The sequence below is a fragment of the Hippocampus comes genome, unplaced genomic scaffold, assembly GCF_001891065.2.
Source record: "Hippocampus comes isolate QL1 unplaced genomic scaffold, H_comes_QL1_v1.1 scaffold86, whole genome shotgun sequence".
NCBI lineage: Eukaryota > Metazoa > Chordata > Actinopteri > Syngnathiformes > Syngnathidae > Hippocampus > Hippocampus comes.
The window spans coordinates 862318-883296 of NW_017805882.1; the positions used below are offsets into that span (position 1 = coordinate 862318).

The 20979-nt window shown below is 42.0% G+C and overlaps 2 protein-coding genes across 2 annotated transcripts; both read left to right on the forward strand.

Annotated features, from left to right (window-relative positions):
* Nucleotides 1-4791: 4791 nt before the first annotated feature.
* On the forward strand, nucleotides 4792-10744 carry LOC109527382 (somatostatin receptor type 5). The gene is made up of 5 exons (XM_019889300.1): nucleotides 4792-6873; nucleotides 7927-8067; nucleotides 8151-8423; nucleotides 9823-9969; nucleotides 10141-10744. The coding sequence occupies exons 1-5, from the start codon at nucleotides 6346-6348 to the stop codon at nucleotides 10333-10335; spliced, it is 1284 nt and encodes a 427-aa protein (XP_019744859.1). The 5' UTR covers nucleotides 4792-6345; the 3' UTR covers nucleotides 10336-10744.
* Nucleotides 10745-15946: 5202 nt separating this feature from the next.
* Nucleotides 15947-20899, forward strand: gprc5bb (G protein-coupled receptor, class C, group 5, member Bb). The gene is made up of 4 exons (XM_019889305.1): nucleotides 15947-16623; nucleotides 17284-18397; nucleotides 19621-19733; nucleotides 19818-20899. Exons 2-4 carry the CDS (start codon nucleotides 17284-17286, stop codon nucleotides 19860-19862), a joined length of 1272 nt encoding a protein of 423 aa, XP_019744864.1. The 5' UTR covers nucleotides 15947-16623; the 3' UTR covers nucleotides 19863-20899.
* The last annotated feature ends 80 nt before the right edge of the window (nucleotides 20900-20979 follow it).

The following is a 20979-nucleotide window of genomic DNA, read 5'->3' on the forward strand; positions in this document are numbered from 1 at the left end:
ATTTTAAATGCCATTCATTCCAGGTCAGCCCAGCAAAACCCGCTCAAATTTACGTGTTAAAATTAATATCACTTAATGATGAGATATAATCCATCCATCCATTTTCGAATCCAATTTCCTCACGAGGGTCGCTGGCGTGCTGGGAACTATGAGCAATATTTTGAAGTGGCTCACTGGACAAGAACGAGAGAATGTTGTGATAAAAGCTAGTTTCGAGCGCCTTCCTGGGGATGAGGATCACAGGAAAAAAAATAGTTTGGTAGCCTTCGTTTGAAAAGACCTCAACGTTTTACCTGTGCCCCCTTTCATTTTGCGGAGAAAAGGTACGGCGCTGCAAAACGCAAAACTTTGTGCTGATGGACTTGCTGCTTGCATTGCAAAAAAACAAAACAAACAAACAACAATTTTGCTGGGTGACATTGAGTGCCACGAGAACGTCAGATATTGTTTTTACGTGTGTGGGAGACACAACACTTTAGTATTTAGTCAACGCCTGAAATTATTAGGGCCGCCACAATATTTTGGATGCTATGGACAGGAAAGCGGTTTTTGCCTCACGTATCAAGCGAGTTCGGAGCGCATTTAAAAATGTGACTGTACAGTGTCGCGTGCCTCTTTTTTTTTTACATCATCCTGCTGCTGCGTTGCATTAGCAGGAAGTGGCAACAACTGGCATTCCCACATTGTTAAAGTCTGTAACTGTCATATAAGGTGGACTCGCACTAACAGTTTCCGCGTCACCAAAACGCTAGTTTCTCATTACTGGAAGTTGCGCATCCATTTCACACAAAGGCTCATGCGATGTAGGAATAAGATGGATCGTGCAGGGAACAGGTGAAAACAATGAGGTTGCAACAGAGTAAGTCAAGCTCATATACAAGAAGAAGTTTACAGGAACTGGGTTTTCAAAAGAAAAGGTAACAGGAAATAAGCACAACATGAACATAGTGTAAAAGAAAGTGAGATAGGCAGACGTCTAAAGGGTTTTGAATCAAATGCCTGCAGCGTATCTGGCGACTCTAAGCAATCCAAATGTTAAATTAGTGTTTAGTTCCCAGTCTTAATCTTATTCTCCTTTAAATGTAATGTTTCCATGCACTGTGGTGTTCATGTTCTTAAACAGAGCAATTAAACGCAATCATGTGTGATTTCAACATCGCCGGGAAATCCGTGGCATCATTAAATGAAGAGTTGATTTTGGACGACGATGTGCACATTGGGACTCAGCAATGTTTGGTTTTTGCTCCCATTTTCATGAGCTGAACGCAGAGATCTAATTAAGACTTTTTCCATGAGCAAACCAGGCCAATTTCTCTCATGTGCTGTTTACAAATATGTCAAAATCTGTTTGAGTGCTTCTCCTTTGCCAGGATAATTTATCCTCCTTCATGGATGCCGTCTCTCAAGATGCTGAGAAGACAGCGTGATTGTTGCAAAAACTTTCGTCGAAATGTCGGTGTATGGTTACACAACCTGTTTAGATGCTTGAACAGGGTCTGCATTCAAATTTCACACCACAACCGATGTGATTTGTAGTACGAACTTGAATTGCAGGTCTGAAGCCTGTTTGGTGCTTGTGGCATTCTCAGCCATCGACTGAGGCTGTTTGAATACCCCAAAGACATTTACAGAGAATATAAAAAAAGGTTCCAAATAAAATGAGCTGCCTCTCCAAAATATCCCGGTATAATATGACACGTACATTTTATTCTTATCTGAAGGATGAGTGGAGCTGTTCTGATTAACCAGTTTGGCCTTACTCCTGAAACATATTATTTAGTATTTGTCTGGCCAGGACGGGTCCAGTCTGGGTTGAGTGAAGGTAAAATGAGCTAAGCTTCTGTTTGGTTATGGGGAGGGTCCATGGGTCTAGGCAGGAAAACAGCACTTACTGAGGCCACTAGATGTGTTATTGTAGGGCTACAGGAAGGAGGAGGGCTCCACTGAAGCAGGCTCTGTAGATGCACGAGTAGGAGGGAAAAGGAGCTGCGGTATAACGCAAAAGAACTGCTGCATTTGTAATGAATGTTAAAAAAAAAAAAAAAATTTAAATCATAGCATTAACTAATTTACCGGGACATCCGTTTTTTTTTTCCTCAAGGGACTTGAACACACTGTCACTCAAAAAACACATTATAGTTGATGGAATTAGACTAAATACATTGTTTTCCCACTAATGAACCACATACAGCATTTATGAGAGAAAAATATTACATGACAATGCATTAACACAAAAAAGGATATAAAGTACACAACTAATACAAAATAGCGAAAGTGTGATTTTTCAGAGTCATATTGGCCCATAAAAGGAAACTATGAATAAATGAGTTTGACAAAAGTAGTAATTCTTACCATGATCCCAAAAATGCAGACGCATTATTGTGTGAGTATGAGTGTGTGTGTGTGTGTGTGTGTGTGTGTGTGTGTGTGTGTGTGTGTGTGATGTGTCTCATGGTAGTAGAAACTAACTAGGCAGCAAATGAACAACAATTAAAAAAACAACAACTGTATTTTCAGTACCTTCAGCAACAAACGTATTAATGAAAAGGAACCATCGTTGGATTTAATAATGTGGCTGGAGTTTTCCATCCATCCATCCATTATCTGATCTGCTTATCCCCACGAGGGTCACGACCGTGCTGGAACCTATCCCAGCTGTCTTCGTACACACGTAGACAAACAACCATTCACACTCACAATTACACTTTTTCACAATTTAAAGTGTTCAATCAACCCACCGTGCATGTTTTTGGAATGTGGGAGGAAACCTGAGTAGCCGGAGAATACCCACGCAGGCACGGGGAGAACACGCAAACTTCACATAGGGAAACCCGGACCCTGGATTCGAACACTCGTCTTCTGCACCAAAGGACACTCTAATTCAGGGGTCACCAACATGGTGCCCATGGACACCAGGGAGCCCTATTCCAAAAAATAGCTCACCAGTGATTAGACACTGTGACTGTCCGGGAATATTGTAGAATCAATCATTTCAAAATGTGTACACTGGCAGATATTTATAATAAAGTGTGGCCAATTGATATTTATCTCTTTCATAATTATTGTGAGAAATGACTAATGTGATCAGTGTCTTCTCAGAAATGAATATCATTAATCATTAATCATCACATACACAGGTAGTTTGAGCAAATTTATTTCAAAAGTGCATACTATTAAACCGGTAGCCCTCCGCATTAATCAGTAACCAAGAAGGAGCTCTTAGTTTCAAAAAAGTTGGTGAGAGAGGTGTCTCTGCTCTTAATTTTCCCTTAGTGTGACTGTGAGTCCGAAACAAGAAGTTATTCTCCTCTTCTTTGCCTTCCTTTTGAGACAAAGGTCATCTTGAAAAAACATCAACGTAATTTCCCATCATTTATGTTGGGTCCATTTGCATAAAACAATCACAGCATCTGGTGTTTCCCTCAAGTCCTTGTGCTGGAAAATTGGAAAAACATAAAAAGGGTGCCCACGGGACAATAATGTCCCTTGACAGGTCAGTAAGGTCAACCCTTCTATCGTGTGATAGTTTCGCTCCAGGGGATTTGATATACACAGGCACATTATTAGGAGGCGCTTTCTCCCCAACCCACCTGATGCAAAGATCTTCAAACCCAAAGTGTGTGTGTGTGTGTGTGTGTGTGTGTGTGTGTGTGTGTGCGTGTGTGCGTGTGTGTGTGTGTGTGTGTGTGTGTGAATGCGTGATGAGTTCGTGACTTAGCGGGTGGTAGGCATGCCACTCTCCATTGTTCCCTGCAGAGAAGAAATACCAGGAAAAAAAAAGACCACCAGCAGTGCAAATGGAGGTTACAGTACATGTGCTGGTTACGGGAGCGTATAAGCAAATTGATGTATCTGTTTTGTCTGCAGCTGTATATCGATTCTGTGTGCGTGTGTGCGTGTGTGCGTGCGTGCGTGCGTGCGTGCGTGCGTGCGTGCGTGTGTGTGTGTGTGTGTGTGTGGCAAAATCGCCTTCCAATCCATATGTACAGCATCATGATGAAATTCTTATTATTTAGGGTGTAGAAAGGAAACGTGCACCAGTAGTGTGGTTTGTGTGTAGTGTCGCATTGCGTGCATCACATCCGCTGGGCTGCAAAATGGCGCCTGCTGAGCAAGTTGGCCAGACGCTGTGGCTGTGTCCAAATTCACAGGCTCGCATGACGTCACTTCCTGCACCACTCGACCAACATTTTGTTTCCAAATTCTAGAAAGACATTTCGCACGCGCTGTCATTCGACGCCTTCAAAGGCTCGTCCTCATGCAGCCTCCGTGGAGCGCAATAACTGTGGCAGATTGGCAGGCTTAATATGAATTTGGACACAACGTGCAGTTGAGTTCCACCAGAAATGATGTCACCTAGCCGAAAATGTGGCCTTCGGAGGACCTAGCCTGTGAATTTGGACACAGGCTGTTAATAAAATAAGTTTATGGGTAATTTTCAGATAATTACAGATAATGAAAACAACCTTGTTTTTTTTCCTATGTGCACATAGGAAGCCATGCCCTCTCTTGTAAATGTTATTGATGATTTAAAATTTTTGAGTGTCACCATATAGACAGCTGTGGTCAAGTGGTTAAGGTCCTCTGCCACTTGAGCAAGACACCGACATCCCAAACTGATCTTGGGCACTTCAACAGCTCCTTGCTCCAGTGTGTGTTTGCTGCAATGGGCCAAATTCAGAGGTCTAATTTTGTGTATGTTTGTACATGACCTAAAAAGATGATTCTTTTTCTTAAGCTCATAGGGGAAAAAATCATATACAGTGATATGGACTTAATATTTAATGAGGGCCCACTGAAATACAATTCTTCCATGCTTGTAAATACAAAAGTGTGCAACAGTGAAGACATGAACAGGTTAATAGCAGCCATGTGGGGTTCACAATTTACATGTGTTTCGCAGATACAAGTGCATAAATCAGCCTAATTCACTAAACCCATTACAGTCCTGTCTCAGTACATTTATAATAACAATAACAACATGGCATTGTTCTGACATGTTCACAAATTCATACATGTCGGAAATAACACCATCTATTTTGCAGTCTTCTGTGAGTGGAAAAATACCTGCTACATCCTGGCACTTCAGATGACAGATACCTCTGGTGTATTGCAACAACGAAATGCCCTTGGAGGGTTTAGATTAGGGGATGTCATTAATATTTTTCCAAATTTGAGCCTGTGACGCCCTTTGAGGCTCTTCTGTGATTACGAGCTGCGTACAGTAAATCGTTTTGACTTGCCTTCATTTGACATGAGGCATCCTCCAGTGACAGTAATGGCAAAGACATCCTGAGTGACATGACTATTATTGTAAAAGAACCAAAAAGAAAGGAACTCTTAAAACATTAAGATGCATTTGTTAGTTTTCATGGAAAGGTCATATTAAGAAATTGGAGAAAAATCCTCTATATGGAAAAATGTAATTAGTGTATTCAGAATTCAGAATGTTGCAAATCATGAAATTTCATTGTTGACACATAACGGCAAAATTATTTTGGCATTATAAGTGGAAATATATGAGTTAAAAACAATTAATAGGCTACCTCGTGAATGATAAAAACTCCCAATACTTCAAAGACTCACATCAGTAAAAATTGATCGATTTCCAAAGTGAAATTTAGTGGGTCATGTATGTATCATTATTGCTAAAATTATGTGAAAATGATACTCCCTTCTTCCTTCACACGTGTAAATTGCGTATGCGTAAGTGGTAAGCGTTTGTGTTGATTATTTCTATTCTTTAAGAACATTTGATTGTATTTACTGTTATTTTCATTTTCTCCACAAGATAATGGATTATACTTGTTTGTTTTCTTACATTAATTTTATTTTTTAAGGTGCTTTATACTTGTATGTTTACCTGTTTTTAATGTTTGCGACTAATCCACTGAACAAGAAGTACATCACACTGAACTTGAGTGCAACGCAACCTCGTCAAAATCAATAATTCAAATTCTCTCGCGCGTAAAAGTCGAGCGTGACTGAATCCGACCTTGACGCACAGCTGGAGCGGCGTCAGTCATCACTTTTGTCAAGAAGCGAAAACATGGTTGGTTGCAACTCATAATCCTTTGAGAGACAAATCTTTTTTGTGCTTCCAATAGGATACTCGACACCTACGTTTTATGTGGAGTGCGACGGTGGCGCTTGCCTATTTTGCATCCCATTTTGAATGCTTTCCAGAATCCGACCAGTGCGCGCAACAGAAAACAGAAACCGCGCTCACGCTCTTAGCCGAGAGACGTTCTTTCTTTACTCTTTTGAGAACTTCGGGAGAGATTCAAAAGTGCAAGTGAAAGTGAGCAGCAAAACCGAGTCACCCAGCCTGTTGTAAACTCGATTATGGAACAAGTGGATGTGCTCAATCGTTCTTCTCCAACTTCTGCCCTCAACAACGGCTCCTCCGACGACTTGGCGCAGAGTGTTCCCTTCCAGGGGGGCAGCACCCTGATGACCGCGGTCATCTCCATCACAGTCTTCGTGGTAGGATTGGCCGGCAACAGCCTGGCCATCTTCGTGGTGCTTCGCTATGCCACCATGAAAACGGTGACCAACATCTACATCCTCAACTTGGCTATCGCCGACGAGCTCTACATCATCGGGCTGCCTTTCCTCACGACGCAGAATGTGCTCTCCTACTGGCCCTTCGGATCCTTCCTGTGTCGGCTCGTCATGACCGCGGACTCCATGAACCAGTTCACGTCGATTTTCTGCCTCACCGTCATGTCCATTGACCGCTACCTGGCCGTTGTGCACCCCATCAGGGGATCCAAGTGGAGGCACCCGCGCGTTGCCAAGGCGGTGAGCGCAGCGGTGTGGGCTGTCTCTTTTGTGGTGGTCCTACCTGTCGTCGTCTTCTCTGATGTGCAGGTACGTATCACTGGTCCTATAACATTTTGGTTTATGGATCATTCCTGAATTGGAGGACATTTTCTGCTCCTCCACCCGCAAGAGGGAGGGGAAAAAACACACACAATAAATGAAAATACACTCGTGTAAATTTGGTTGTCCTGAGACGAAATGCAAATGTGTTTTGTTTTTTTTGTGTATGTGTGAAAATGATCCCTAAATATCATTTAAAATAACAAATAGCTATTGAATCCCCCGTATCCCCCCCCCATACACTCAGACATATTTTTTTCAACTTTTCAAAGATTTTTATTGTCAAACCAACACACAAAATATCATAAGTCCTAATTTTGTGCTTAATTACCAGATCGAACACTTGAATCTCAAATCTTGAAAATGAGTGGAAATACCATTAAACTGCCACCCTCTCCCCCATCCAAAAAAACTGTTGTAATGTGTATTTTAATTTGGGGAAAACACTACATAATATACATGTAACTTTATAAAAAATACAGTCATGGCAAAGATATATAATCAAAAAGAATGAAACTATTTTTGTCACAATGCATCAAGTGAATGGCGAATGCACTGCTCATTCTGGTGTGCCCTCCTTAACCACCTGGGAGCAGTATAAGGCAGACAGATATATTGTCCATTGATTTTTCTCAACTCCTTTCAGTTCAGTCCAGCTTTTTATTCATCCATCCATCCATTCTCGACCGCTTATCTGGGGCTGGGCTGCTTAACATATTTAGGAGGGAAGCCCAGACTTGGCACCAAAAAACTCCAATAAAATTGAGCTCTTTGACCATTAAGTTAGTTGTCTTTCTAGTGTGTTCACCGGAAAATAGGTTGGATAGAATTTGCAAATCATTGTATTCATTTTTATTTGCAGTTTACACAATGTCCCAACTTTAGAGCTAGTGGGGGTTGTACATTCAATCTCATACTGTATTTCTGAATCCAATTGTGTCTCAAAACATTCAAAAGAGATGACTAACTGATGATTTTCTCATATCCCTCTTGCCCATGTAAGCCAATGTGCAGGTAACCGGTTTTGAAATGTCCCTTTAGGACACATTCAACTCTTGCAACATGATCTGGCCAGAGCCAAAAGACATGTGGTCAACAGCCTTCATTCTCTACACCACCACGGTGGGCTTCCTTGTGCCCCTGCTCATCATCTGCCTCTGCTACCTGTTGATAGTCATCAAGGTGTGTGTCTGTGTGTATTTATGTGTATGTATGTATCAGCTCGTGTTCATAGCATTCCTACATGTGTTTTTATTTTCCTGCAGGTGAAGTCCTCTGGAGTGCGAGTGGGCTTCACCTCGCGACGGCGTTCTGAGCGTAAGGTGACACGCATGGTGGTGGTTATCGTGGTGGTGTTTGTACTCTGCTGGCTGCCGTTCTTCATCATCAACATCATCAACCTTGTGGTCATCATCCCTGAGTCCAGTGCCACCGCAGGAATATACTTCTTTGCAGTCATCCTGTCATATGCCAACTCCTGCGCCAACCCTCTGCTTTATGGTTTCCTCTGTGACAACTTCAAACAGAGCTTCAGAAAGGTACGTTGATGAGTTAATTTTAGCTCATCTTTCATGTCGACCGTAGAACCTTGCAATTTGCGGGGGGGAGGGACTAACGGGAATAACGAAAACCCTCATATCGTGGATGCTCATTGAAATGCACTTGGAAAAAAATGTAATGACCAAAAAAAAAAAAACCAAACAAATAAACAAAAAAAAACATTGATGGCAAATGGACTTTGACTTGTATAGAGCTACTCGAAGCACTTAACAGTGACTCCTCATTCACCCACCGACAGTGCAGCATCAGGAGTTAGTATTCTTCTCAATGACATTTTCACATCGTCACAAGGACTGGGGATTGAGCACACAACATCTGGGTTGGGAGACAACCACTCTACCACCTGAGCTATGCCGTCCCACAATCACTAATATGAGTTATCCAAGAAAAACGTCCCCCCACACACACACAACAACAACAACAACTAAACATATATTTGGAAATATTAAAAGGTCATGGGTTGAGACAAGTCAAGACAAGTCAACTTTATTGCCAAATGTGCTCTATGTGCAACATACAGCACCAGATGAAATTTCTTACCTCTCAACCACAGGAGAGAGAGGAGCCGCTGCGGGTGCCCGCACCTCCATCAACAGAACAGTTAACATAAAATGACAAAATAATAATAATAAAAGTCGTGCAATCTGAACCACTTTTTCTGCATACACTGTGTTTATCATCAAGATGCATGTCAAATTACAAGATAAGACTTACTCAACAACACAAATGACTTGATTATGTGTCATCTGAGGTTAAAGTACTGAACATAATCAATATTTGAACAAGAATTGACATAGAAATTGAACAACTGGGCAACAATGGTGAACTAGATAATATTGTTGGCTTGGGCCTTCCTATGTCGATTCCCATTTGGCAACTCTGTCAAAAAGCTCAAGTCTTTTGGTATCCATTTTCTTCTGCTTATCCAAGGGCAAAAGGTTAGGAGGGGAGCTTAGACTTGCCTCTCCCCAGCCACTTCATCCGGGTGTATCCCAAGTTGCTCCTATTACAGTCGGGACAATGAGCCTTTGAAGCGTGTCATGGGTCATCCCTGAGGCCTCTCAGTGGGACGTGCCTCGAATGCCCAAGCCACCTCATGTGGCTCCTCTCAATGCCCACCCCTGTAATCCATAATGTAATCCACACGTACTATCAAAGCCTGAGAGAGTGTGCGAGGTTGTTCTGTGATGCTGAATGAGGGTGGGATGTTCAACAAGTGATAATCTGTGTGAAGTGCAACATCCTGTTTTACTGGATTCTGTATGAAGGCACACGCTGATGCAGTCAGTGCCAGGTGGTCTGTTGCGATTTTTGAGGCCTCTATGAGTGCAGCATCTTTGAGGTTGAGTGATTAACGCTGTTGTTGTGGGCCTGCAGGTGCTGTGTCTGAAGAGGTTGAGGTGTAATGCCAATGGCGTGGATGACGGCAACCCAAGTGCTCGCCGTGTAGTGAGGTCAATGCCAACTGAATGTGCCCCTTATTCTCCGAAACATCAGGTGTCTTACCACCCCCAGAGCAGCCAGGTATGCTAGTGCACAGGTTTTTTTCTGCATAGCTGTGATTCACAAGCTGCAGACACTCTTGTTTTGTCATTTACTGAAAAACACCGCTAGTTTTTGAGGGATTAGCATAGCCTGTCATGATCATCCATAAGATGCCTCTCACGACATTGTCGCTCTTTCCCCCTGTTGAAGATCTTTCCTCAGCCTTCAGGCTTCCAACTTTCTCACACAGCTGCTGACTTGCACTGCTGCGTCTCGACACGCAAGCAGTCTTCCTCCACACTCCCGCAATCCCCCAGGACCACGACAATTACAGCAACCTCCATGAGCAAGGCGACTGAAATTCCTGCTAATAGCACAATAACAACAGCGCCTGCCGTCTCTTAGGGAATATGGCCTCTTGAAGAGGAGGTGGAGTTCATGCCTCTCCTTTTTTTTCTTTTTGTCAATTTCAAATGTAAAAAACATATTGGCATGGTACAGTGTTATACAGAAAAAGTAACATACAATCCTCAGAAAATTATCCCAGAAAATAAAAGAAAATAAAAATGTAAATAAGAAAGAAAGAAAGACAAAATGAAAGCGGAACGCTTGGGGCTTTCAGCTCCTCTCCAATTCAAGTCAAGCACCATTGATAAATGATTTTCAATTGATTGTCCTTTTACTAATTCAGATTGTTTGTCTGACATGATTTCTACAACGCCAGATTTCAATCTGTTTTGCAAATAGATGTTGGGCCGCACGATGATCAACTGGTTACCATGTCGGCCTCACAGTGGAGAGGTGCAGGGTTTGATTCCGGCCATGGCCTTTCTATGTGGAGTTTACATGTTCTCCCTGTGTCTGCGTGGGTTTTCTCTCTGGTTTCGTCCCACATATGAAAAACATGCATGGCAGGTTGATTGGCCACTCCAAATCCTCCGTAGGTGTGATTGTGAACATTTTTTTATTATTATTATTTTTTTTACAAATACTGTTGATTTCTATGATGACTTCTAGTTATGTTTTTCTTACTATTCCTGTTTACTAATTTACTTTTTGAGATAGTAATCTGGTGTCAGTGTTAAGTCTCAGTGTTAGTTTCTGTCCTAACATCATTTTTCACGTCAACTATTTTTTGGGCAGAAAGGTTCATTTTCAAGCAAATTTGAATTCCATTTCCAATTACCGTACCTTTTTTTTAAATGTGGGTTTGAAAATTTAAAAAAAAGAAAAAAAGAAATTAACTATTGTCACTATGATCTTTCAGTGGTGCAGCTGAAATTTAATGGATTACTTTAGTGGATAAGAGTTTAGAAACAGCATCTTGTCCCATCCTCCATCTTGCCATACTCTTGAAGCGGAAGCTGAGGATGAAAGAAGTGTGAGATATAGATGTGAGAAGGGGCAAGCAGGTAGCATATATACAAAATATAGCTGAAATGAAATATGGGTGTATATAATGTTTCTAGATGCAAGTGTTTTTGTGTTCATAAAAGTATATATGTTTGTGTTGACATGTACAATTCCATTCGGTTTGCTGGCAAATGACGAATGATTGGAAACTTCGAAAACTGAAGGACTAAGTGCCAGTGGAAGTGGGTTTTCGTCCATCACCGCAATATTCATTAACCGGGTCAGCACCAACGGCCATTCTGAGTCCGTCACCGACTGACTCCCAATTTGCTGACGTCTGACAGAAACACGCGTGTCTCACGTGCGTTTGTTCGTGGGGGTGAATATACACCGGGATTGCTTCGAGTGGACTGCGTTAACTATGTATGGAAACGCATAACCAGAAATGCTCACCTTTGACCTACAGTAGATAACATAGCCTGCCAAGTCCCTTTGCGGTCCCTGAACAACAAAGAGAAAGTGTTTGGTTTGACCGCACCAGTACAGATGCGTGGATTGATTTGTAAATGCATATTGGGACTCATACTTTTCTGATCAGCGAGTCCCTGGAACTCGCAGGGCTCAAACTGTAAAATTATCACTACTGAATGTGATGCATTTGTTGTTATGAGTCCTTGTGGATAATGTTTCTCTTTTTAACTTTCTCCGTGTTATTTGCAGTAAAAATTGAGAGTTGACTGTGTGTTTATTAATGTAATACATACATTACATACTTCATATCAGGGGTGCACCCATCAGTCGGCCGGGATCGGTACTGATTTCCTGAATTGCGGGGGTTGGTTGATTGGTTGATTGCTTAAATTAAAACCGATCGTGTCCACCGATCTTGCGATTAGAAAAAATTGGGATCAGCAAGTTAGGCTTTTTAATGATCGTTTATCGACCAGAAAATTTGTGATTGGTGCACCCCTACGTTGTGTGTATTTTGTATCCAGAAGCTGTGATGGTAGTGAATTTAAAGGATTGTAAAGGTAGGAAACCAAAACAATAGTGAATTTAAGTGACGTGTTGACGTGACGTGAAGACATGTTACAAAATTCTCAAATGTGACCAATTTTCTTCCTCAGGCTCCATACATAAAGAACATGACCAACACATTTGATTTGTAATGCATTTATATGGTACAGGAAACCAAAATACATTCTATTTTTTGATCGTGTTGTTGTTATTTTCTGTGTTTCTTTGAAATAAAAAGCTGTGGTCATATGTTTTGGCTTGGTACTGTCACATATTAAAACTGTCGTGGAATGCATGCAAGTGTGTCACAGATTTTGTGAGACAAACTGTATAGAACTTGGCTGCGTTGATATCACCTCACTCATTCTCATAAGCACAAAATTCTTTAATCTTTACTTGTATCGGTATAGAATGAGGTTAGCTGCAAACCATCCTTAAACTGCTCTGCATTTGGTGTGCAGTACAGTACTTGATTGATACCATGGCCCAAGTTGCTTTGCCATGAAAACATAATACGTTATGACATATTAAGCTTTCATCACTGAACACATAGCATCGCCGCACTGATGGCTTAAATCATCATCCATCAACGCTGGAGCCTTTCTGCCATCTGGTCAATGTTGTCGGTTCAGAAATCCTTCACCTTTTCAAGATCGTTCATCACTGCACTTTCAATCACAGCATCGACTGGGAAGGGATCAAAGTTAATGAGCCATGAGTCACCCTCATTTTGAAACTCATTCAAGAAAAGAATGTTGACATGAGAGGTTGCTGACAATGTAGGAGAGTGCAGTACCACAAACTTTATGGTGTTGAGATCACACGTATCAAATCATAAATTTGTTCGGTTGTTGATTTAAAAGCCAACAATCGATGCTGACAAACGGAAATGTCATTTGAACCTCCTGATAGACGTTCTGCTGCCATTTTAGTAAAAATTAAGGTGTGATAATGTGAAGCGTATGAGGAGGGGCAGGGGAAGAGATTGTCAAAGTGGATGCAATATGGGATTGTTTCAATGATCATCAATCTACTGTCCAAAAAATAGATTGTTCATTTTTTTACTACCTGCAATTACCAAATATATGTCGGCAAGCCATCATGTTATCAACTACTTGCGTAAATTGACAGGTTCCATCACGTTCTATTTGGGAAATCCATTCCATTTCATTCATTAAACATGAAAAGACAAGTGGGCATAAAAATGAATTCATCAACCTTCGGCGAGACCAATGAAAATTCTTGTCCACCAGCTGACATCTCAAGAGTGGGAAGCAGTGCGCCTTAAACACTGTGTATAGTGGTGATGAGGTGCTGCTAACCTTGACTTTGGACGTTCTAAGTCTGTGTGGATAATTCTTCGAAGACCTCCTAAATTACATCAACACACGGAACAGTATTTGTTTTCAGCTTTTTGAGATCTTTTGACCAACTTCAGTTTTGTCAGACAGGTTCTACAGTATTTAAGTGATTTCTTGATTGAGCAGGTCTGGAGAAAATAGCTTGAAATAGTTTTCTCCCTCCTTAGCCTCCTGACTACCAGTAGTTCAAATTTGTCCTCTGTAGAGGACATTTGTAAACCTAAATATCTCCCACCCAGTGCACCCAGTCGCATTAACTCCTTTTGTTACTCTAAAGAGGACATTCAGTGCTTTCCAATGATACCAAATTTGTAGGGGTTAGAACAAGTAAGAAAATGGCTTCCCTTAGTGCAAGCACTTTTTATGGGAAGAGGAAAAGTAATACTTTTTATCGACCACATTTTGTCTTGAAATGCTGCTGGCATTTTATTTATAAGACTCTTATGAACATGTTGAGTTGTTTTAAGTGTATTTGAGCCTAGTATTCAAGTGTTTAAAAAATGTCGTGGAATTTCAAAAATGTCTTTTGGAGTAGTCCAATTACTTCACATAGATTGGGGAATTTCAAAATTAATGTGATTGGACAACATTTTTTTTCCTGGTAGTCAGGAGGTTAGTAAAAAAAAAAGTCATCATTTAAAAAATGCTTTTTATATTTACTTGTGTAATATTTGCCTTTACATTAATTTGCTTATCATGAACATTAAAGTGGGTGGCCTGGTGGTCCAGTTGTTAGCGCGTCGACCTCACAGTGCAGAGGTACCGGGTTCAATTCCAGCTACAGCCTCCCTGTGTGGAGTTTGCATGTTCTCCCCGGGTCTGTGTGGGTTTTCTCCGGGTATTCCGGTTTCCTCCCACATTCCAAAGACATGCATGGCAGGCTGATTGAGCAGTCTAAATTGTCCCTGAGTGCGCGGATGGTTGTTCGTCTCTGTGTGCCCTGCGATTGGCTGGCAACCGGTTCAGAGTGTCCCCCGCCTACTGCCCGAAGATGGCTAGGATAGGCTCCAGCACACCCCCGCGACCCTTGTGAGGATAAGCGGATCGGAATATGGATGGATGGATGGAATAAACATTAAAGTGGCGAGACTAAGAAAAAAAAAAACTCTGGAATGTGAGAAGAGGGCAAATCCTTTTCCTAGGCACTTCCATGGCATAGCATAGACTGGATAGTACAGAAGGTGAAAGTGAGAAATTGTGCCCACTGTTCATGTTGACGATTGGATCATTGTCACAAGGGAGGGATAATGGAGGGATTATGGGATGGACCATAATTGACAAGGTCCTATTGGATGGACTCAAGTGATGACAAGATTACCCAGATTAGTGATAATGTGCTATTAGTCAGCACTTGTATTGGTTGTTTCCATTTAGCAGTTGTCTTTATGTCTCTGTGGAAGGTACAGAAAGACTCCAGGTATTGAGATCAGTTCCAGGCAAAATTAAACCAACCACTTCTTTGTCCCTGAAACATTTGGAGAGGAAAAATTCAGAGATCCATGGTTCCTTGTTGTATCCTTTCCATTATGCAATACCCATTTGCTGAATGGATTTCCACAAAATGTTATGCATCGGTTCACATTTACCTCTGGATGAGTAATTGTCATCAGATATTTGTTAACTTACAGTCCAAAGGATCCTTTGTCCTCTGAATCCAAAGCCTGAAGGAGATTAGAGTTCAAGAAAATTTGTTCCCTCCCACATTGGAACACAGGAACACATAACCATCCATTTTCTACTGTCATCTATCACTGCACTTCTCACTTTGTTCAATTTGCTTCTTCATCAGTCTTGTAACGTCCATGCCTGACACATTAGTAAGCATTTACTAAGTAGCTGGATGAGACTACCGCTCTTCTTTCCTTACACGTGTTTGTTTGTCTCAAGAGTGTATTTGTGTACCACAAGCCAGCTTTGGCTTCTCTCGTATCTGACAATAATCCGTCACTGATGTGGTATCTGCCAGCAACAGTCTCTTCCACACTGATCCAAAGTGGCTTGATTGCCAAGTTCCATGGCTCCTGCTGATTGTCATGGCCCCTTTCAGATCCTCTCCATCTCCAGATGGACATGAGCGCATGTCCAAGGCAGGAGATTAGTCCGCCCTAAAGGGAGTCTTGGCTGAATGATAAACTGTTATGTAACATTTCCTCCAAGGATGGCCACGTGGCCTCAGAGCACGGACCATCTGCCTTCATTTACCCAAATCCCCTCCTCAACCACGCCAGTGATTCGCTTTATGGGCACCTGTAACGTGAACAATTTGCCAGTAGCTGTTTGTTTTAATCTACTGCGGCGTCACCAGAAAATGGAAGGATGAACAGGCAGCCATCCCTCTTCAACGATGATTCAGCGTGAAGATGAACGCTGTGAAGTAGGAGTGGGGAAATAACACAAAGTTTGGAAAAAAAAAAAAAAAACAACCTTGGGTGTGAAGTGGTGTGCTCATTATTTCCTGGTTGGATGTGTGCACCAGCAGTCTCTGCTTCCCCTACGTGGGTGAGCTCCGGCAAAGCTGGGATTGCATCTCTGTTGACACCTCCGCACAGTCAACATGGAGCAGGGAGAGAGAAACATGCAGACCGAGTAGTGACCGGGATGAGAAGACGGACGACAGTGGTTGCTAGAGACGAAGAGACATGTTCAAAACAAGGAGAGAGAGTGAAAGGGAGACAAATGAGACATTTGAAAATTAGGCAGAAGTAGTCGAGTAGTAAATAACTGATCAGTGTTTGTTTTTTTTGTTTTTTTTTAAAGGGGCCGTGTCAGAGCAGCACAGGACCCAAAAAAACTTAAAGGACGTTTTGAAATGCAACATGGACACTGTTGGGTTGCAGCAAACCTGAAGATTTGAAGTGGGATTATGCAATCAAATTAGACGAATTCTCCAAATGATGACATGAAGAATTTGATGCCTATCTATTATCATTAATTAAGAATTGAAACTGCCAAGCTATCAGAGGTAAGTCTGAAAATGTAACATTCAAATCATATATAGGTGTGTAAGTGTTGCTCTGCTTGTTAGAATTCATTTGAGTTTTAAAAGTCAATTTAGATGTGAAGACCAGTTTGCTAGTTAACGACATGATGCCAATTTGGGTATTTATTATATTCCGACGGGGCGGAACAATGGTGCATAATTATTGCTTGCATATATGTGTGTGTGTGTGTGTGTGTGTGTGTGTGTGTGTGTGTGTGTGCCTGTGTTTTTGGTTCTTAAGCTCGACTTCTCAAAGCCCAGCGTGCAATGTCAGCCCACGCTGTTCCCCGTTGCCAAGGAAACTATTGCCCACCGCTAAAATCAGTTCTGTTCTGTGCCGTGAGAGCATGAGTGTGCTTCTAAAGAGAAGAATATTCATGTCTGATCTATGACATTTTTGAAGCAGTATTCCATATATTCATGCCTACACTGATTTTTAAAAATTATTATGATTATTATGTCAAGTGATTAGACACAAAAAAATGTACCTTGATCCAGATGATTTTATTTCATGCAAACACTTGACGAAATAGAATTGAGTTAATTCAACCACCATTTTTTCAGTGTGTGATGCGTCGGACCTTCCTGCCTGTCATTGTCTCACATAACTGGTTCTCCTCTTGTTTTCAACATCCCTCTAAGATGGCTGTCAACAGTTTCCCCATCTTCCTCCTGCTACTGATCGGCTCTTGCACATCACACCCGTCGCCTCCTCCCCCACTGGGATGTAGCGAGCATGTGGAGCCCTCTTACCGAGTGCTGTGTGACCTGGAGTCGGTGTGGGGCGTTGTTTTGGAAGCGGTGGCCTGCAGCGGGGGCCTCACCTCTCTCATCCTCGCTACGCTCCTTCTCATCAAGCTTCGCTCGATTTCAGACCCGGCCAGGCGCTCTGGCGTGGGACCCCTTCTGCTACTCCTGGGAACACTCCTTGGGATATTCCCCATCTCTCTGGCGTTCCTTGTGGGAAAGAACCAGGTCCTCTGTGTGGTTCGCAGGGCCTTCTGGGGTCCCCTCTTTGCCCTTTGCTTCTCGAGCTTGCTGGTCCAGGGCCTGAGGCTCAGGAGATTGGTGGCTGGGAAGACGAGCCCATCGGGGAGCACGCTGGCTGCACTGGGCTTGGCATTGGCCTTGGTTCAGGGGATCATTTCTGCTGAATGGGTCCTTCTCACTGTCGTCAGGGAGGGTCATCCAGCTTGCGAGTATCCACCTTTGGACTTTGCTCTGACATGCAGCTACACCTTAGGGCTGCTCCTCATAGCCATGGGGCTCTCTCTAGGGGTAGTGCTGTGTGGGGGGGAACTGGTGGTAGACGCAGCTCGTGAAAGTGACGAGGATAGAGAAGAAGAGGGTGACAAAAGGAGATGGAAGTGTAATGCAGTTTGGCTTTTCCTGGCAAGTCTGGCATCAGCGTTGCTTTGGGTGGCCTGGCTTGGCTTTTATCTCTATGGGAGCCAAGCAATGAGGATCAGGGGGAAAGTGGGGAGGTCAGGAGGAGGAGCGGGAAAGGTGGAGGACCGTCTGCTGGATGAGCCCGCTCTGGCGGTAGCCCTGGTGGTGCAGGGATGGATCCTTCTGCTCTTCCACGGCATTCCAGAGAGCCACCTCTGTCTCTGGAACCGTTCACAATGCGGCAGGCAAGATTTCTTTGACACCAACGAGACAACGCCTCCTCCACATTTCAGAGATGAGCTCCCGGCGCACTCTCACCAACCCTTCCAGGAAAACCAGGCCTTTTCGATGGAGGAGCACGGTGCAAGTACGCCCATGTTGTGTCTCTGTGTGTTGTCGTTACACATTTCCTCCAGTAGTGTTTGAATTCTGCTTTCAAGTGGAACTATGGAGGTCACACTTTTGACATCAAGATGGAGCAGAAACGTGCAGCTGGAAATGTACAGTCGCTAGGCAACCAGAAACACAAACTTGGGCCTTTTTTTTGTCATTCAATGTCATATGCCGATCTTACCAAATAGTACAAGAGAGAACAACTGGAACTGACAAACATTTAAAATCACACCATGTCCCGCAGAATGTGTTCTATTCCAAAAAATCCATTCAACCCCTTCGATTTAAGCCCTAATTATTTGACATCCTCTTCGGCAGAGAGATATATGAGTCATCGCGGCTTCGGTGCTCATTTGAAGCGGGTCTACTGATGGAGAGCTAATAAACAGCAAGGCACAAGGACAAACCAGACGGAGAGAATGGCTGTAAAAAAGCATTAAAGAGCAGTCGTATTTAGGACAGACACATTGGTTTTGGTTATCATACACTTAACTGAGGAGAGATGAAACTCAACTAGGCTTAAAAGTGGTTTAGTCGAAACAGCATTGCACTGGTCAGTGATCTATACCTTCTGTATATATATCAAGGTTGACAAAAATTATCATTTGGATCTCAAACATCCTTTTACATCAGCAGACACATAAAACTGCAGATAATTTTCTTTTGTGTGGATTAATGGCTTAATCATAGTCCATATTCCTTCATCAGGAAAAGAACCATTTGATCATTTCAGTGGGAATTCAAAATTGAACTCTGCACACAGTGACATCTCAATGAAAATCGTTTTGAGAAATGAAAGATTTGTCATAAAAATGAATTCCACCGAATACAGCATCATGAGTTGGCATTGTAGAGTAATACAATGATAGAATATTTTGAAAAACATCATTTTATGCATGCTTGAATCGTTAGTGGCAAATAAATATGACGAATAAAAAGAACAGTTTCCCACTCAAAATTAATATATACTGTCGATACAGTACATGAACCAATCACAACATAGAGCTTGCAAAATGTTTTGAAAAATCAATTCAAGCTCTGTATCATGTATTTGTAGTCTTACTTTGACTCCCGTCTAGTCGCTTTGGGCAATTTATAAAAAAAAAGATCAATGCTATATTGACAGTCAAACGAATGATGCACCGTTTATTTGATTGGATGACCATACCTTTGATTTTGCTTTACTCACTCTTTCAGGTCTCCGAAGTGGAAACTACAAGGGAGGTCACGGGAGTGTTCGCCCTGGCATCGCCTTCAGAGGTCACGTGTACCAACCAACTGAGATGGCTCTTGTTATGAATGGCGGTACAGTAAGTGTGCCTTTCAAAATGTGTCACTCTTCAACAACTACACAATGAATCCAGCTGACTCACTTGTTTTTGACCATCGTATAGATGCCCACCGCCCCGATTAACTACACTGGAAGACGACTGTGGTAATGCAGTAATGGGTCATAATGTATGGTCCTGAATTTCCTGATGCCTGACAAGGAGTAATAATTTAAAAAGACATAACATATCATACAGGGTGGACTGACAACAGCTCAATACATTTAATGTTTGTGCATACATGTTGGAATTCTTCATTTTGAGAGTTTGTTTCAGTTTTTTCAAAACGAAAGGATTGGAAATGACAGCGATGGTACAGTTGAGGACATTTTTCAGGTATAAATACCATTTACAGTGCTTTGATATTATCAAGGCGCAGATGTCTGTATGAATATGTAAATAAGCTAACAGGATGTGTTTGAAGTGGGCTAATAATGCCTGGGGTGGAAGATTATTTAAACCTTCAGGATATGAATTCACAGCACATCCGTACAAAAGATTTTTCTCGCCATTTGGCTCTTCCATTAAGAGTGTTACAGGACGTTATCTGAGCCACATTGTAGAGAATTGGTCCATTCTGCCTGAAATCTTGCATCATGTGCACATGAATGTAATGGAAAGCCCATGGGCAACCTAAAAAGCCATTTACCAATGCACTCAAAAGTGAAATCATTAGGTACACTTTTTACCTGCTTCATCTAGTAAGGACCAGAACAAGAGCGGAGACTTTATTCTACAGTGAAGTAGTTAAATACAGTACCGAAATGATTATAAACACAGTTCAGTATGATGCAATTTAGCTTTACAGTAAAATAACATAAATATGCATATTGTAAAACAAATACTTCTCTGACAGTGTTATTCAAAACGGAATATTATTTGCAAAGGCAGAATTAATGTTAAGCTCTTGCGATTGGATCTCATTAGATTGGTGATTCCCACAAGTCATGGCACCCGAGTGAACGGTGAGAGGTCAGCAACTATCCAAGTTTACTTCATTTGGCTGAAATTGATTAGTCACTAATTATAAAAAGATTAGGGCACGTCCAGTATGGATTTTTTTTTTTTTTTAGGCTAATGCTGATTCCAATTGTTGCGGGAAAAGACTCAGATGGTCCATTGTTTGGCCAATTAATTAAAAAAAACTACCCCCCCAAAAAAGTACTGTGTGTGTGTGTGTGTGTGTGTGTGTGTGTGTGTGTGTATATATATATATATATATATATAT

Coding starts and splice junctions, on each gene's coding strand:
- LOC109527382 (XM_019889300.1), top strand. CDS start 6,346: ATGGAACAAGTGGATGTGCTCAATCGTTCTTCTCCAACTTCTGCCCTC. Junction 6,874..7,926: donor TCGTCTTCTCTGATGTGCAG/GTACGTATCACT, acceptor ATGTCCCTTTAG/GACACATTCAACTCTTGCAA. Junction 8,424..9,822: donor TCAAACAGAGCTTCAGAAAG/GTACGTTGATGA, acceptor GTGGGCCTGCAG/GTGCTGTGTCTGAAGAGGTT.
- gprc5bb (XM_019889305.1), top strand. CDS start 17,284: ATGGCTGTCAACAGTTTCCCCATCTTCCTCCTGCTACTGATCGGCTCT. Junction 18,398..19,620: donor GATGGAGGAGCACGGTGCAA/GTACGCCCATGT, acceptor TCACTCTTTCAG/GTCTCCGAAGTGGAAACTAC. Junction 19,734..19,817: donor TTGTTATGAATGGCGGTACA/GTAAGTGTGCCT, acceptor ACCATCGTATAG/ATGCCCACCGCCCCGATTAA.